At 37.7% G+C, this 18,832-nt stretch overlaps 1 protein-coding gene across 11 annotated transcripts in view; it reads right to left on the reverse strand.

The window, feature by feature from the left end:
* Positions 1-1,970: 1,970 nt before the first annotated feature.
* The window catches only part of LOC107083430 (neuropathy target esterase-like), a 43,410-nt gene continuing 26,548 nt past the window's right edge, over positions 1,971-18,832 (reverse strand). The window contains exons 21-37 of one of the 11 annotated variants that reach the window (XM_015372635.1): positions 18,671-18,746; positions 18,439-18,588; positions 18,268-18,331; positions 17,819-17,987; positions 17,549-17,731; positions 17,317-17,435; positions 16,863-17,019; positions 16,601-16,717; positions 16,422-16,491; positions 12,626-12,742; positions 9,280-9,396; positions 6,535-6,683; positions 6,030-6,182; positions 5,196-5,312; positions 4,994-5,081; positions 4,458-4,594; positions 1,971-3,498 (exon numbers count right to left, since the gene is read on the reverse strand). In XM_015372635.1, the coding sequence (XP_015228121.1) occupies positions 3,424-3,498; positions 4,458-4,594; positions 4,994-5,081; positions 5,196-5,312; positions 6,030-6,182; positions 6,535-6,683; positions 9,280-9,396; positions 12,626-12,742; positions 16,422-16,491; positions 16,601-16,717; positions 16,863-17,019; positions 17,317-17,435; positions 17,549-17,731; positions 17,819-17,987; positions 18,268-18,331; positions 18,439-18,588; positions 18,671-18,746 (2,058 nt within the window). In that variant the 3' untranslated portion in view covers positions 1,971-3,423. Of the gene's footprint in view, positions 3,499-4,457; positions 4,598-4,993; positions 5,082-5,195; positions 5,313-6,029; positions 6,183-6,534; positions 6,684-9,217; positions 9,397-12,048; positions 12,743-16,421; positions 16,515-16,600; positions 16,718-16,862; positions 17,020-17,316; positions 17,436-17,548; positions 17,732-17,818; positions 17,988-18,267; positions 18,332-18,438; positions 18,589-18,670; positions 18,747-18,832 lie in introns of those variants that run through there. The other 10 variants (XM_015372634.1, XM_015372639.1, XM_015372636.1 and 7 more) reach the window with 10 other exon arrangements.

The raw sequence follows: 18,832 nt of genomic DNA on the forward strand, positions 1-18,832 counted from the left end.
CTTTCTTCAGATGAGGAGCCTTTCCTTAAATAGAAAGCTGAAGTATTACATTAAAAAAAAGTCAATAATATCCCTGAATAAAATGCAGTGCGACCAACAGTAGTTAAATGACCTCTAAATAGTGAGTAGAGTCCATCCGTATGAATATTTATAGCTTTTTATGTTCGGTTTCGGTGGAGATCTCAGAGGTTTGTTGAATATTTGAGAACAACAATAACAGGATTACCAAAGTATCACAGCAGATGTGGGGGGAAAATAAAAAAGTTTAAAACAGTGATTATTTGGTAAATAATACCCTTACTGATTTATCTTCTGTTTTATAATAATTTACCTCCCAGTCTATCAAAACTGATGCGCCAGGCAGTAATTAAACTCAAACATTTACGAAACAGAAAACATTTGGACACTGCTTTCTGATCCAATGAGGTAAAATTTGAACTTTACATCCATCTGGGAAAAGAAAAAAAAACAAAACACTCCCACTAGAGAAATATGGCGGCTCCAGCACCATTTATCATAGGAATGATGTGTTAAGCAGAAAGATTGAAACTCAGAAATGATGGGATGACAGATGAAGATCCAAGATACTGGGGAAAGGACAAAGCCCTAGTGAGCTGTAGAAAAACTAGGAAAGAATTGTATTAGCAGACTGGCTGGTGGCCCTCATTTCCTGATGTTTCAAGATAAATTCAGCAAAAGAAATATATCTGAAAAAATACAGTTTGAATGATAAGGACATTTAGCCTTTTAAATGTGGTGTGCTTTGGGCATGGGCACATCCAAAAGTTGCAGGGTGCATTTGCTCCTTTAATGTCTGCTGATGGAATAATATTTATGGGGAGTGAAAAGTTTTGCAAGGCACTGCGACTCTTTTTAGAAGGTAGAGGCATCATAAATTGACTCCAAAAATATAAAGACTAGTTTGTTTTCTTTTTATTGCATTTGTTGTGTGCTTAAAATGTGCCCAAAGATTATTCAAGGATGACATTGCAGCACCTGAACCGGAATTTAGGGATTAGGAAGTGTTTCTACGGCAGGTGAAAATGGTCTATTGTTTATGGAAAACCATAAACTTTTTTTTTAACCTGTGCAATCAATATGTTTTTGATCCAAGCAGAAGTTTCAAAGGCATTCCCAATCATGGCAAAGCTGTTTTTTTTCTTCCAGTGGGACGGTAGAAACATCACAGAAACTCACAACAATGTCTTCAATTAAACAAAATAACATAAAAAGATATATGAAACATATATTTACCCTTAATTCTAGTAGATCAATAAGATTATCTGCCAATGGGATGAATATTTTTTTACCCTTAAAATAAGATAATTAGATATTATGTACTTAATTTGAGACTACAGCTGTGTTTTAGTTTAAATGCAAATTGTCTTTTTTCATTTGCAAAATGTCTCTTACCTGGTCAATTCAACTCACATTCAATAAAAAAAAGAACAAAAAAATGATTGAAAGAAAATTTGACTTAGGTTTTTGTTGAGTTTTTAGGGCCATTTTTCTTTTAATTACCGTAGCTTGAAAATGTTTTTTTTTTTATTTATCTATCATCATTTCTTATATCACATGTGAGTCTCCAAACAATGTTTATTTAGCCAGATTTGAGCCAAAATGGCTCTTCGGATATGAAAGGCTGCAGATCCCTGAACTGGGCGCAAAATATTTCTAATAAGTTGAAAGAATTAAAGCAACCTGGGATTTAGAATCTCAGTCGTACTACAGTGAAACAGGTGTTCACGCCATTAATTTCACTTTAGTTTAGTCTGTAAATAAAACCTTTCCTGCACAGGTGACAAAAACAAACATCGGCCTTAGGAACTGTGTCCATATGCGCCAATCTAGATCCTCTGACCTAATCTCTTTATTCAGGGTGACAGAGGCAACATCCAGAATGCATTTTCACAAACCACCATTTAAACAAGCGATTCAGAAATAAATAAAGTCAGACAGTTCAGGTTAAATGTTATGTTTATTTCCCAATATGCCTCATAAATTAAAACCTCTTTGTAATCATTTTCCTAGGAAAAAATACCTCATACATACATTTCAGTGCACAAAGCTTAAGCCATGTTATTTAAAATAAAACAGCCATTCATTCATTTACAAACCCAGTAGTAGCCACATAACTTAAAAAATAAATTAATAAAAAAAAAAAACTAAACAAAGATGAGAACCTGCTGGTACCAACAGAACAGATGTTAAAAGAACCCCTTATTATTTTTGGTTTAGTTTCCCTATTATGTACTAAAGCATCAACTTTCAAAAAAAAATCCATCTCATGTACATATGTGAATACTGACATTCTGAAATCTTGCTATAATCTTATTTTCTGAAACAGGTTTTGCTAAAGATACTCTGGATTTCTGCGTAATTTCTTATTTACATAGTTAAGGGGATTTTTATTTTATTTGAACAACTGGAGAACCTAGCTGAACACAAACCCAGTTATTCACCACCCCTCCAAAAAACAAAACAAAAACATCAAGTCATACGCAGGAACCCTGAGTGCTGACGCTGTGCAAACACAAACAGGCTTGTTTGCCTTGAGTTCACCGAGCATACGTGAACGGCGGTTAAAAACGAACAAACACGTTAATTGATTCTGAGATGATCTCTAAGGTCTGAAACCCAAATATGGTCATTCACTCACTCACCCAATCAAATCATTCATTCCTCTTTACAGTTCAGGTTTCTTCCTCATAACTGATCTACTCTATATAAAGCACTTCTAGCTCATTTAGTTCTACTGAACTAAAGTTGTAAATTTAGTAAAAATTGCATTGGTTTGCTCAAAAATCTATTTTTTTTTCTCTCTCTAGTTATCATCTGTGGACTACTATCAACATGGTTCTAAACTTATCAATTAATTCAGCCTAAACTCCACATTAACATTTTCTTGATCACCACACCTTTAGACCTAGCAGCACATCGTCTCTGTGTTGTCTTGGTAAGAAGCTAATTGAAGCTCCGCCGATCGGAAATAAGAAATTACCACGACCAAAATGAAAGACACAAATTCAAACCAAAAAAATTAGGGTCATAGAATAAGATAAACTATCAATGGAGAGAAGCTTTGCCAAATCAAGTTTGTAGAAAGTAGAAATCATCATTGATCTAAAGTGTAATGGTTAAATTTAGTGAGTGGAATAGTGGTTCATCTTCTGGTTAGCTTAGTACCTCAAAGTGCAGAAATCCAAGGGAAGTGTTTGAGGAAGCCTCCTTATGTTTAGGACCAAAGTGGTTAAAGCAAAGACGACTCAATTAAACACAAACTTGGTTCTTAAAAAGTGGTCCAAAAAAAATAAATAAAGATGTTCTGATGTTTTAGAGATTTCAGGTGCTGGGGGCAGCAGCCACTTTTAAGGTCCTGCCAGTTTTTGGCCACTTGGTCCTTTGCTCCTCCAGGGCCCTCTGTCAGCAGTCAGAGATTTCAGAAGCGTTGGAGTCGCTGGCAAGTTTCCTGCGTTGCCTCACCGATTTCTCCTCATCCTGAAGAGCGGAAAACAATTATTCAAAATGCAATCCAACCCAAAGAGCGTTTCCAACCCAAGAACCTTTCCCAGGAATCAGAGTGGGTTTTAACTAGGAATTCATCCCATAGAACGGCCCTGAAGGCCACGCCTTAATTACTCCCCTGAACCTTTGGTCTCTGTAGAGGGTATTATAATTTAATAATCCTATACAGACTCCTGTACTGATCACATATTTTATTTTTAACTTAAATATACAGAAATCTGCTACTGGCCATCTATAGAGACAAAGAAAGCAAATCTAATAAAAGCAAAACTGTGGGGTTTGGAAACATTTGTTACAAAACAACAACAGCTCCATTCTCATTTATAACGGTTAAGTCCTAATGTTAAATGGCACAACGGTGCATTTCTCTGTGCAAATATCCTAAGAGACACGTTAGTTTTACCAAATGCATGAGAAAGAAACCCAGCTGGATGATTTGTTGCAGAAAATCTAGGGATATAATTTTGGAGCCATTTGTAAAAGCAGATATATCAGAGGCATGTTTGGTTTTAATTCTAAATTTTTCTGTCCCTTCTATGACCTTATGTAGCATCCAGTCATGGTCTTTGAGCTTTCCTCTGCTTACAGAGGGAAATAAAGGTTCAGGGTAATTAAAACATGCCTACAGGGTTCCAGTAGTGTCACATCTGTGAAGAAAATATGCATTTGTTTGACATGTCATTTACTAGTTCTCCAGTTAAACAAATTCTCAACAAAATGAGAGCTACTGATTATTGTTATATAGCTTCGATATTTACTCATGTTCAGTTATATAAAGGGAGTCTCTGTGGATGAGCTCAAACGAGCTTGTTTAAATTTTAGGGAGGTACAGAGGAAGTTATCAAGCAGTTTTAATATTTCTAAAGTCTTTGTTGATGAATTTGGCTTATATGTATAATCTGGTTGTAAGTTTGATTTTAATCAGGACTCACAGTCTGGAAGACTCCATTTTGTCCCCACTCCCCCGGGGAGTGGTCCTCAGGATCCTCATCCTCCTCCTCTTCCCCCTCTTCTTCTCTCACTGTATCCATCCCATCTTCCTCGTACTCCGTCAGACAGTCAGACTCTTCTGCTGAACACAGGGATTTAAAGCACACATTATCTAAGATACTGTAACTAACCCCCACATCCATCCATCCATCCATCCATCCATCCATCCATCCATCCATCCATCCATCTTCTGTCACGCTTTATTACAGCTGGGGTCAGGAGGGGTGCTTGTGCCTATCTCTAGCAGTGAATGGGTGAGAGGCGGACAGGTCGCCAGTCCATCGCAGGGCAACACAGAGAAACAGGACAAACAACTATTCACACACTCACACCTCTGGAGAATTTAAAAAAGCCAATTAACCTAACAGTCTAAATAATCAATAAAATGAATGAAGCAACATATGTCCCAGAAACATTCCATTTAAGTCAGAAAGGATAGATTCTTGTTCTAAATTCCAAACTAGGAAGCCGCCTTCACCTTCTGCAGCTACGTAGCTTTGCACAGGCTCTATCCTGGACACGATCTCTGCTAGATCCGTGAAGTCAGCTCCTGGACACGTGCAGGACTTAAGACACAGAGTCATCTTCATTAGTGTCCATAAAAACTCCTTTGTGGTGAAATGTATGTTCTAAATCAAACCAACATTTATGATCCAAGTGTATGAATGAGCTCAGCTTACATCTGTTCTCTTGCTGTCATTGTAGTCAGCAGAGCGGTGATCCCTCAGCATGTTCTCAATGATGTCGCCTCGAGCCCAGCCAGTGAAAACCAATTTGCCATGCTGATAGCCAATGTCCTGCAAGTCATTAATACAAAAAAATTAATAAATAATAAATCAGCTATCATCAGTTTTTTAGATTTTAACCATATACTGAGGCAGGATGTAGCGAGGATATCTAAAGATGAGGTGTTTTAAAATTAATTGGTACGTTTTAAGGGGATATCTTTTTTTTTTTTTTTTTTACATACATGCCCAACATATAAAACAGGCGGTTATATCATTGTGCTCGTATGATTTTTAGTTGACCCGTGTCCTTGTAAACCTCCCCAAGTGGCTGCGTTAACATCCAAATGTGATGACAATTTTGGGTACATTTTCAAAAAGAATGCGTGAATCACACAACTTTCCATCCACTGGAGCAAATTCTATTTTTGCCGTTTCCACTAAACTCTTAAGATGGTTGAAAAAAGCGGACAATTCCTCATTAGTGACCTAATGTAACTTATCGCCCAGAGCAGAACATTTCAGCACAAGAACGATTTTCTTCATTGGCCTTATATGAGATTATTCTCTGAGAAACTGTTTATTTTATTATTTATTTTCATTAGGTAACGCATAAAGGCATTTAAAACACATAATATAAATACACTATTATATAGATAAGGTTCTCTTTCAGAATTAAAATTCCCACATCAATTATTATTATTGAGATCCAGCTGCAGCTCCTGATGGCACAAATATTGGTGTGGTGCAATATGTTAAAAACAGGCTATAGGAAGAAACTCCACTTACGTAGATCTCATCAAACTTGCCAAAGTCCATGGTCTTAAAGCGGTCAATAGGTGGTCTGATGTACTCGCAGTAGGCACTTTTCTTTACTACCTCTAACTGCCGCACACACGACACATACGCCAAGCGTGACTGGATCTCTGCCATGTCTGGAACCTGTGGGAACAATTCATTTAGACCAACAGCAGTGTAGGGACTGCAGCCGTTTTATATAAAAAAAAATTAAAAAAAAATCTGAATGTTGTAAAACTGTAAATCAAATCAGTCTTATGTTTGCATTTTATCACTTAAGCAATTTAAGAAATGTAAATGTCTTGAGAGCTGTACTAAACAAAATTTCATTTTGTATACACCATGTGAACAAAATGACGATAAAGTTTGTCTAAGTAAACATTTTCATCAAATCAATCCATCTTAAAATAAAACTGCTGTATCTAAACAATAAAAAAATAAACCAAAAACCCTCAGAAGCTTTTTCCTGTTATTCAAGTTGAATTCATCAGTTTACCTTCACTTTTTCTGCCCAGGGATTGATTCTCTTCCACAGCAGCCACCAGCCAGACAGGCTGTCGCCATAGTTACAGAGGTCCGTCTCATCCTGGCTACCCACATCGATGGCAATGACCGTCCTGGTGCCTATGTTCCTTGCAATGTCCGCTGTTGGACGTTTGACCCAGCGGCCATAAACACAGTCATACAGATGTTCAAATAAAGCAAGACAGAGAAACCAGAAGCACACAACGGAGGGAAACAAAAACCATGTTCAATGACTTTCCTTGAACAGATTTTGGGTGGAGAAGGGTCAGGATGGACTACACCACAAAAACTCCAGTTTAGACTGCACTACTCCATTTATGGTCAAATTCATTAGGAAAAAATCTGGTGTGGGGATAAGGGAAATGGAATAGTAAGCATGTGGTCTGAATCGTTGCTTTTCTCTCCGTCTTATTTGGCAATAAAAGTTTTTGTGGTGTTGAGTCCATTTAAAGAAGGAAACAGGAAGACCATCAAAAAAACCCAAACAATAAAACCCCTATGCAAAAAAAAAAAGGAGAAAACAATAATAAAAGAGCTCTAATTCCTCTTTAAAGGAGGTGGAAATCATAACAAAGGATCCTGATTCTGAGGCTTCTGTCAATAACAGGATTACTGGGTTAGAATTGCTTCTTTTATAGCAAAGCTGAAGATCAGTGTTTTAACACGATTCCAAATATAAGCAATTCTTTTGAGATCTTCCTCCAGGGAAGCTTTAGTCAGTACTTTTTATGTATATAAATTTTAAAGCAGCAATACTATGTGTAATGGATTATACTGGAATTAAAAGGCAGGGTAAATGCTTAATTACTTAAACGCTTTTAAGTAATCAAATACACGATCTACAAAATGAATGAATAAATCAAAATTTCTTCTCTCATCAAGAAAACACACAAAGTGTTTTTTTTTTTTTTTGTTTTAACAAAGACAGTAGATGACTTTAAATTTCAAGTCAAAAAAAGAAGACACAGATATGAGGCTGGGCGAATTGCACTGGGGTCACTATTCTTATTTTAGGTCATGAAGCTATTGTGCTTATATCTTCAAGCACAAGCATAAACTTCAAAATGTCTCCCACTATAAATTTTTAAAAGGCCAATTCAGTTCTGTTGCCAATTAATATAAATCTAAAATATATATATATATATATATATATATATATATATATATATATATATATTAAAAAAACACATTTCATGAATGAAATTTGAAAAAACAAAAACAAAGAAAAACTGAATTTTACCATCAGAACAGACTGGTGTGCTGAGTGACATAAAAGCAAATTTTGAGTAGTTTTGGTTTTCAATTACATCCGAATCCTTTCAATTCCTTCTTCCTCTACACCAGGCTGTTTGACGAGTAAATCCTCTCAACCTCAGAAAAAACACAGCTGGAAGTTCAATAAAGTGCTGACTTTTCCCATCTTTTAACCAGTTTTATTCAACAAACTTTCAATCATCTGTTTGTTGAATAATAAATTAGGCATTGACTGATTTAGAAAGCACGTTACTGCCATTTAATTTAACAGCTTATATGTAAATCCAAAATTATTTATAGTCCTAGCAGAATTAGCTTAAAAAAAATCTTTAAAAAAAGGTTTATCCATATAATGAATATAAATTAATGTTATTTTAACATTGTAAAAAGACTGGTATATTTTAGATGATTGTTTCTTTTTAGAGGAATATGATAACCTACAGCTTTTGAAACCCCTAATATCTAGCTTCTTGTAAAATCATAACGTAAAATAAAGCTACTGAAAACATTTTTAACCCTGGTTTAAACATACCAGAGGAAGCTTACTGAGCTAAAAGGTATAACATAGTATTGCTAAAGTTTGGGGAGTTTAACCAGCTGCTTTATGTGGTGATATAAAAATCAAAGTTGAGTGAAAGAAGGAAGTGTGGTAGTTAATGTTACACAGGCAACAGGCATCCTGGCTGTGATGCAAACCTGGACTTGATGCCGTTAAAGAGATGCTCATTTTATTTTCCGGCAGGACGTGGCTTTTATGGCCAGTCAAAGCTATTATTATCTGGTTTAATGGCCACAGTAACACTGTTTTATTCACCAAAATATGGGCCTGAGTTAAACCAGTCCAAACAATATAGACGGGCTATTAAAGCTATGAGAGCCTCCTTATCACCATACGGATGTTACGCCACGGTGAGGAAGTCCTAAATGAATTCATAGCCCCGACTGAATGCTTAAACTCAGCTAAAAGACATTTACGCAGTCTTTCATTTATCAACATTACCTTCTAATTAAACCATTTTTGGGTTTTATAAGCTCTAAGTCAGTCAACTTTTAGAAAAAATAAAAAAAGGATTGAAACTATAATGAGTCTTGGTAATATACCAGATTCATTTTCTGAAGTCGACAAGTAAAATAAAACTACTTTCTATGATATTTAAATGAATTAAAATGAATCCAATTTGAGTAAGTATAAAATACATTAATTACAGTCACTGGTTTAGATTAGGAAAACTCAGCATCACCACTGGACTACCCTTAAAACCCCGTCCCCTTACTTACCTCTACAAACACACATTAGTAATTTGATTAATACAACTCCCCCTTGAAACAACATCCCCACCCATGACTCCCCCTCCCCCATCCGCTAAGAAACAGGAGCTGGTGAGACAATCGGAGGTATGGAGGGTTGAGGTTGAGGGAGGGGGCTGGGGTGCCATCTGGGGCCGACTCCACCTGTACTTGCCTGGCAGGTTGTTGATGTAGCCACCGTCCATTAGCAAGTTGCCGTCTTTGGGGTCGCAGAGAGGCGGCAGGTACCCTGAGAGGGTCATGCTCGCCCGTACATAGCGCCACAGAGAGCCTGGCACACCAGGGAGGGGAGGAGGGAGGGGGTGGGATAACAGCTCAATAATGTTTGCTAAACTTTAATTGATTAGTGTGTTGACACAGACCACAATCCAAACACCGGAGGGGGCTCAGCCAGAGGACGGAGGCTGATCCCTGCATGGGCTGGGACTGCAGTGCTGCTCAACTTTAGACTCTGTTGCAAACCTCATCACCTGACACAGAAGCCCTGGGAGACTTGTGCAAAAGGCAATAAAGGATATGGCAACAACCAGAGAGCGCTAAGGCTTGCTCAGACCTCCAAATCGTGTCTGATCAACAATGCTACATTACTTCTGTGTGAATTCATTCATCTTGATAATTTAAATTTTGGAGCAGCTGCATCAGCCTCCTTTCTGTGCTCTGTTTATTGTAATCTTTCTAGAGACATACGTAGCTGTAGCATATGTGGATGAGACAATATTTCAAGGTCTTTCGCTGTGAACATGGCAGACAAGCAACTAGCCTACTCAGTCCTGCAGTAAAGCTCGGTGCCAGCAGGGGGGAAGAGCAGGCTAGAAGCTGCATGGATTGGAAGGATAAGGAGCACCACAGAGAAAAGCCAGGGGTGCCGCTGTGCATGTAGTAAACTCATCGCTGAGGTGGGATTATCTATTAAAACATGAGAGGCAGCCATCTGCACGAGTGTCCGGGTTTGTTTGGTTCATGTAAGGGAATTAAATTGTGCAACAGCAGGATCCAGAACACACATTCTCATTTTTGCAACTAATCAACAAGAACTGGCATGCAGATAAAAGGAAGCAAAGCCAGGGAAGAAAAGAGGAGCTGAGCAGGAGAGGCTGAATATGTTCCTGTAGGTAGATATGAATAAAATAAAACAGGACAGAGATGAACTCACTGAAGGTCAGGATAAGTTCAGTCCTCAGGAGAGAAACTTTTAGATCCTCCGACCCCTAACAGCACAAGACGTACGATGCAGGTATGATATTTCAGGACTCTTGGGATTCATATCTTAAACGGCATTTGTTTTTGTCCTCTTTTCATGTTAAAACCTTCAAATTCAAAGTATTTTTAGGGGATATATAGTGATACCAGGTAAAGCAGGGCTGTTAAGTAGAAGGAAAAGTGTGTATGGATAATGCTAGGGATGCACGATATAATCGGCCCCCTATCGGTATCGGCCTGTATCGGCCTTAAAACTGAATATCGGACATCGGCCACCCCACCGATATTTAATCCGATATTTGATCAGCTTCTGAGTTTCTAAAGTCAAAAAAATAATAAAAAAATACTATTACTTCTTCCTCAAAAACTTCTTTTTTACAGACTTAAAAACTTGTAAAGACGAGGGAAAAAATATTGATACATTAAAATATCACAATATCTTCATACGCTGATATATTGCCATTTAAAAACACCATATCAATCTCTTTTACTAATGAAATATTGCTATATGTCATCGTTATGCTACGAAATCCCCCGAAAATCCACGAAATTTTCCATATTTTTTTATGTTGATATATTGACGCGGTATCGATCTATTTTACTAACAAAATCTCACAAGAATTTGCCAAATATCACGAGAGTTTGTAACAGAACGATGAAATTTCACGAGATTTTGAAAGTAAAATAGCTCAATACCTCATTTTTAAAAATCAATTTGATATCAGCATATGAAAATATATTTGAGTGTATTATTATTTGTCCAGCTTTAACATCGGTATCGGTTATCGGCTACATGAGTTTTAAAATATCGGCATATCGGATATGGCCAAAATCCCAATATCGTGCATCCCTAGATAATGCGTCTTCTATTAGAAAAAAAAATAATTTTTTTCTAGTAATACCTTTTTAGTGGAATTAAAGCTGCAGATAAAAATGTATTCTTTCCAGCAAATAGACATGGTTTGACCTGAACTACTGCATTTTAGGCTGGATGGAGGGTTACTGTCATTTTGCTTCTAGACAGTAAAGCTCTTTGTGGAGCTGAAATACGTTCTGAGTACATGGGAGCAAGAATGGAGCTAATCAAGACTCTAATGTAAAATTAATACTAAATATCACCTCATAAAAAAAGACCTTGTATTTGCTACAGAAGGTTAACATCTGTCAATCCAAGCAGTGATTCTAGTCCATGTATTAGCCATGGTCCTGAACGGCTCGGAGCCATATTTGTGAAGTGTGGGAATAAAAGCTGTGCTTTAACATATCTGAGTCAGAGATCTCTAAGGCCGTTCTGGCTGCTTCTTGGGCTAAACCTCCTTGTCTGATCGGTCAGTCGATGCAGAAGGACGGTCATGTCTCTGTAAGTTGCCGACTGTGTCACAGTATACTGATTCCAAGATGATGGAATGAATGGTGCTCAGTGAACAATTAAGCTTTGGTTGTTGTTTTATTACCTATTCCTGCCTTAAAGAAGTCCACAGTCAAATCTCTAACCCATCTGGTGGGTTCATCCAAGATATCAGAGTAAAACTAAAAAAAAAAATGCAGTCCTTGCTTTTATAGATTTCATAATGATTTTTAAAACCATGCATACTTTCTGTTGGCCCATCACGTAAAATCCAGATAAAAGGTATTTTTTGGTTTGTGGCTGCAAAGTGTTAAAAAATGCTAAAAAAAAAAAACCCCAAAACAACTGTAAGAGGTTTGATTTGTTTGCTGGAAATCTATATCTTTAAATCTACCCCCATCATAAAATCAATACCTAATGTTTAAATGTCGACAAAGTCCCAAGCTGTTTAACCAGATTCAACCAACCCATCTAATAGAATCCCTAGTTATTGTATGAAAATAAACATTTTAAAAGAGAGCATAGGTCAGTATTTTTATGCGGTACATGTCTTTAAATTTTCAGGAAAAAGAAAAGATTTAGCAGAAACAAAAAAAAAGAAAACACCTGATGGTCGTGCTTTAGATGATTAAACATGCAGGGGCAACATCTCTGATCTCAGAAATGTTGCACGGCTGGATCATATTCCTTCAAATAGAGTTCTGTCAGTTTATAACAAAGCCAATTAAAACTACAACAGGATGTATTTAAAAGGATAATAGACAATCTATGTCATAAATGTGGGATTGTGCATTTCCTTCCAAACCATGGGCTCCCAATGTCCACCTTGTCAAGGACGGGTTAGTGACAAATGAGAAGTGGGAAAGAGTAAAGAGGAGGGTAGCCAAGTGGTTGACTGTCGATTCGGGGACCAAAACAGGAGGTTTTAGTGATAGGGTGTTTGAAATCTGACCTGGGACATTGTTAACATAGCAACCATCCACAAGCAAGTGGCCATCCTTGGGGTCGCACAGGGGAGGTAAATAGGGGGTGTAGGAGGCGCTGGCTCTAACATAGCGCCAGACGCAACCTGTCGGGAAATGGAGATGAACAAGGAGGATCACATAAAATATGAGCCCGACCGCACGTCACGCATGGAGAAAAAAAATGAGGACAGAGAAAGGAAGAGAAAAGGAGGTAAAAGGTGGAGAGGGAGAAATGCCCGTGACACCGAGACAGAAAATGACAGAAGCAACAGGGAGAAGAAAGAAAAGGAAGTGCTTTCAGCAAATCTACTTCCAATACTGTGCTAAAGTCCTGGGGCATCCCAGTTTTCTTTAGACAGTCTGTCAGGCATTTATGCAGACTCATAATAGACATCACCAGCACAACAACCTACAAAACAGCCAAACCAAATGATGCTATCACCGCCATGCATAACAGTGTTTTGAAGTCTGAAAGCCTGATTTCACCAAACACATCTATTACCACTAAGGCCAAATGAATGGTATAAGGGATGTTGCTAGTCCTTTAAGGCAAAGACAAGTTTAACTTATTCTTCAAGGTGCTAGACAGAGGAATTCCTTGCATCTTGAATGTCCAGCAAGGTCCATGTGGATGTGAAACATACCTTACAATAAACAGTGACAGCAGACCCCTTCCAGTTATAATAAGCTTAATCCTTGGCCATAACCTTCCTTTCATTTCTCATTTCTAAACCAAAAAGAAATGCTTTACACTACAAATCCTAAATCATTTAGTAAAATATACAGCATGTTAGTAACATGCCCACAACTTAGTTATGTTGAATAATACAGGCTTAAAAACTGGTTGGAAACATATTTAGAACATATTTAGCCTGAAATAAGTGCAGTTTATCTAAAACCTGCCATAAGGATATAACTGCTGTATGGCCCTGTTTTAATAGAAATAACATACCTAAATTCAAACTTATGACCAAATTCCTGTTTTAAAAATATATTAATATTTAATGCAGCATCTTAAAAAAATGGTGGAAGAATGAACCAAATGCAGACTCTAAAATAGCTCAAAATGGATGACTTTCATGTAAAAGATTTGGCAACATGAACCTCTGACTCAAACTGCCAAAACTCTCTAGATTAAATATTTAAAGTTCTTGGTGCTAGGTGAAAAGTCTTTTCCAGAATACAGTTATTGACCAAGATCATTTCAAAAGTCTGTCAGAAAATATGGTACACTGGAAGAAAATATCAACATCCAGGATGGTGTAAAACTAAAACAGCCACATTTCTTTTAATGGCGTAAAAATAGGTAGAAAGATTGGAAAAAATAAACCAATAAAAAAATCTTGATCAGCTTAATATCAGTCAAACTCATTGGTTAACTAATGAAAACCATAAAAAAAAAACTTGTTTAGAACCTGAGATTCTCTTTATTTGGAGCTTCGAATGAGTTTAAAACAGCATTAGTGTTGTTAGGAGACTGGCTAAAACAGGTAGTCTGGGAGAACAACTCTGGTGCAACAAGGAGAAATGTTCCGTGATGGAAAAAGGAAAAGTAAGTGAGTGAGTGAGCAGACCGCCAGTTTTCATCTGCTTGAGATGTAATCATTAAAAGTAGTCCCAGTAGTTTCGACGGTACGATGAAACCATGAATGGTATAAAAAGTCCAGTCTCTTTCTATCTGAGCCATGGAAAAGGCATCTAGTAACTTTTTCCTTCCATAACTGCTTGCTGAAAAAGCACCAAATCAAACTACCAGAGGTTTAGAATGGAAGTAAATAAAAGACACAAACAATGTAGCATGTTATTAGGGGAAAGATGATGAAGATTTAAGAGTGATGTGTTCTGGATCCTACAAGTTGACATGAACATGGCAGGGGGGGAGGGGGATTGTAGTGCCATGGAATCAGCATCTACACAGGTTATTATAACTAGAGCACAAGCTTTAAAAGGCTGTCTGTGTTATGTGTATTTATTCTGCAACAATATTAAACAGGTGATTCAGACAAACGATAAAAAGAAAGAAGCTTCTATGAGGAGGAGGAAAGTGGAGAAAGTGAATCAGAAGAGGGATAAAGAGTCTATATAAAGCTCATAATGGCAGTAATGACAGAGGAAAAAGGTGTTCTCCAACAGTTAGTCCAGAAACATGCCAAGATGCAAACACCAGCAGCATTCCTGCAGGACCACAGACTCTAACCTCAGGAAATCCAGCACTAAGACTCCAGGAATGGCATCTGAATCAGCAACAACTCAATGTGATGCACCATATTGTAAAGGATAGTTAAGTATTATATTGACTGAAAATAAAGTATTATATTGACTGGAAATCAGAGCACTGGATTTGTGAGGTTTATAGAAGAAGGTTAAAAATTTGCTAAGATCTACTCAAAACATTTAATAAAAGCAGAGACAGGCACAAATCAGGGTTCTCATTTATATAAATTCATTGAAAGATGTTTCCAACTCTCTGGCTGCAGCAACTTTAACACATTTAGAGGTTTATTTGTACAGAATTGTCAGCGAGCATGTCAATAAAGTTTATGTGTTTGACTTTGGTTTCTGTCCGTTCCTAATTTTAGACCTGTTTTGTTCAGACTAGACTTTCTATAAGCCTCTTTCTCACTAAAGATTGTAGTGAATGTGTTTTATTGTTTTGCTCTTTTATCTGTTCCAATTTTTTTTTTATGTAAACAGAGTTGTTGTGGCTTGCTAGATCAAATGTGGCCGGCACAGTGTGTTGATGTCCGTATGTTGCGCTCAAGGGTGTCACATAATTTAGCAGGTTGACCCAGGTCTAATGTTCCTACCGTTCACTAATCAGAGCTGAGCCGTTTAAAAGTGATTTTAGTCTGGGCAGTTTAGTGAGCAATACACACTGCCACTAAAAGCCAATTTTTGCCAGGTTTAAACAGATTTTTCTGCCAGTAGTAAAGGGTTATATATTCCTGAGGTATTTTTGATGCAGAGAATAAAGACCAGGTCCATCACATCCAGTTCTCCTAAATGCTGTCAACAAATGCTGAAAATTAGGGTTTAGACTAAATCTTTGGTCCAACCTATGTGAACTGAGCCTTAGATTACAAGAGGTTTCAGTGTATCTAAGTATTCTTTGAGAGGCATGGCTTTAAGCATTTTCAAATTTGCACCATTTATGTGTGAGTTTTGAGTGTTTTTTTCATGGTTTGGTGCACGTTTGCACCTGTCTGCAGTTATAACAATGGCAATCCAAAACAATGAATGCATAGACTAATCTGCTAACCAGTATTACAACCAATTACCAATTATTCATCTGCTTGAAATGAGAACTTAACATGACAATAATCAGACTTGGTAAGAAACCATTTCCTGAGTATTGTGAAATATCTGCATAGTTCCTCAATTTATTTGGTCTTTGGTAAAATTTGTAAACTTTATCTCTGCATTTATTAAGTCCAATCTGCTAAGGGTTGAATTTTTCTGTATTGAGCTGCAGGTTATCAGAAATATCATAGTTTTAGATTCAACATTAGGTATATAAATGTTCCAGAACAGCTCTTGATGGTTGACTGACTACATAACACGCTGTTAGACTGCTTCTTTGAAGTAATTGAAACCCATTTTAGTCAGCGCCAATTCCACACAATTGTCCTGTTAAATGTTGGGAGTGACAAACACATACCTTTATTTGCTTTAATGCACATTTGCTGCTGAATCATTGTGAAATATATATGGCAAAAGATCAAAACTGAATGCTGATAAAGAAAAAAAAAAAATGGCCTTCGACCCAGCTCAGCTGTCACTCACCATCCTGATGGACCCGCATGGCGGAAGCTGTGATGTCTGTGGTGACGTTGAAGTATGGAAGCCACAGATCCTGAACATAAAAGACATTAACATCTGCAGTAATTAACAATATTTGTCTATTTGTTGAATATAGAATCTTTCAGAAATGATCGCGCCTGTTCAAAAAGGTTTTGTCTCACCTCAATTTGCTTGTCCTGAAAGACTTTATAGATACTGGTGTTAAAAGCTGAACCCGAGAACATGGAGGTGATGGGATAGGTGAGGTCCAGGACTGTTTTAAATACTGAATTCATTGCCTGTTAAGCCAAAAAAAAATACAAATATTCACTATTGATTCCTTGAATGGAAAAGATTAAAGTCAGGGATTTATTTTCCATCTTGCATACAAATATGTCAACACGTATGAGACAAAAAAAAAAAAAAGAAGGAAATGTCCTGAACCTTGGACCACTCCCTAGCTCTTTGTTTAGTCCGAACAGCACTTCTCTCCTCTGCATACAGAGCTCCGATGAATGAGCCGATCGATGTGCCACCCACTATGTCAATAGGAATCCCCGCTTCCTCCATAGCTTTAATCACCCCCACATGTGAGCAGCCTCTGTATGGGAAAAAAGCAGACACAAAGGTTCGGAATGGGGCAATTTATATGACAGTGTAGATTATAACAAAATGATTCCTGAGAGTGACTGAACCCGTTTGCACTATAAAAAACACCAGAGGTAATATTTCTGCTCGAAGAAATAAAAAATATGAGTTGCAGGTTGTTTGATAAAAGGTGTTGTTTATAAGCCGACTAAGAATTGAAGAATTCTAAGGAAATCTAAAATTGTTGTACATGATAAGAAAAACCAAAGATTAGAGTCAACAATGTTTCTTTGGGCTCAGATGAGCTTACCTTGCTCCGCCTCCTCCTAGCACAAGCGCAATGCTGTTTCCAGTGAGAACTCGGGCCAGCCGAGAGAAATCGCTGTGTCTATCCGCCGTTTTCTCAAACACCTTCTCATAAACCTCCCTCTGCAAAGAAAAAACAAAGATCCTCCATTCCAGCTTTATTTACAAACAACTTGAAATAAAACAATTAGCTCTTAGCGCAACACAAAAAAGCCCTAAAGAGCATAGAAACGTACAAGTTTAGTGGGGCCACGTCTGGAGAAAACCCTGCGGGGACACTTTAGGTGGAGATGACCGGAGCACCAGCTGCGCATGTTTAGCCACTCGACAGTTCTGGACGGACCCGGTCCATCCTCTCTGTGCAGGAGGATGAGTTTCTTCAAAGCTCGGACTGCTGTGTTTTCCAGCATCTGTTCCAACTTCAGGGACAAAGAGTGGGAGGAGTGCCAAAGTGACGTCATTGCTCTTACAAACCTTTACTCCAAACTCTGCCTGCAAACACCTACTTCTCCCAGAGCGGGTTCCTGGTCCCCCAAACCCACTATAAGGATGCAGTCAGCCTGCCGGATGCAGCGCTGAGTCCACGGCGTCATGCTGTTGTCAGTCTGGTATAGAACGATTCGATTGATGTCCTCCTGCTGGGCCAGCCAGCCAGACAGACGATACTCATGGATACTAAAATTAAGAATACAGTATTTTAATCCAGTAACCAGAATCACTTACTTAAAGGAAGAAACTCCGATAAAAAACTGTAAACCAATCTGTCTGTATGAAAGGTTGAATTGTGTCTATAAAGGGTCCTGAGGTGATGTGTTGTGAATTGGTTCTATAAACATGAAATTAATTCAAATAAATTTAAGAAAACCAGGCTAAGTGTTTGTTGAAAAAAGTAAATGGGTAATTAAACTCCTAAATTAAAGTAAAAACTAAATTCTTCCCTTTCCATCAGACTGACCTGTCCAAAGCAGAAGCTCCCAGACGCTCCCTGATTATATCGCTGGTGAGAAGCAGAGTGGGGCCTTCAAGAGTCCAAAAGAAGGGAAGGTAAACAATTTACAACCATAAGAAATAGAATAAAAGACAATATCATAGAAATCTGTCTCTACAAGATGAAAAAAATATGTACCAATGGCACTGAGGGCATGGCTAAGCTCCAAGTTGAACGCGTTTATTGGAACTTCATCACATACAGGAAGCACAGCCACAGTGGAGAGGTTACTAGCTGGGTTTGTAACATCTGCACTTGTTGACATACTTGGCAAACTCAGAGCTGAACCTGATTAACAGGGAGCAGGGTGTGTGAATGACATACAAGAGACAGAATAGAGACATGAAGGAAGGATTTATCATCTTCTGACCTGAGAACGGACCCCGGCCCTGTTGCAGGTTCCCCAGAATCTTCTGACCGAGCAAGTGGATCAACCTCGTCACAACCTGAAGGAAAGAAAAACAACACCACAGAAACAAAAATCAACCATAATAGTGCCATAAAATGCCAAAAAAGGATAAATGAATAAATA

This window comes from Cyprinodon variegatus, unplaced genomic scaffold (assembly GCF_000732505.1).
Source record: "Cyprinodon variegatus isolate N-32 unplaced genomic scaffold, C_variegatus-1.0 Scaffold74, whole genome shotgun sequence".
Taxonomy (NCBI): Eukaryota; Metazoa; Chordata; class Actinopteri; order Cyprinodontiformes; family Cyprinodontidae; genus Cyprinodon; species Cyprinodon variegatus.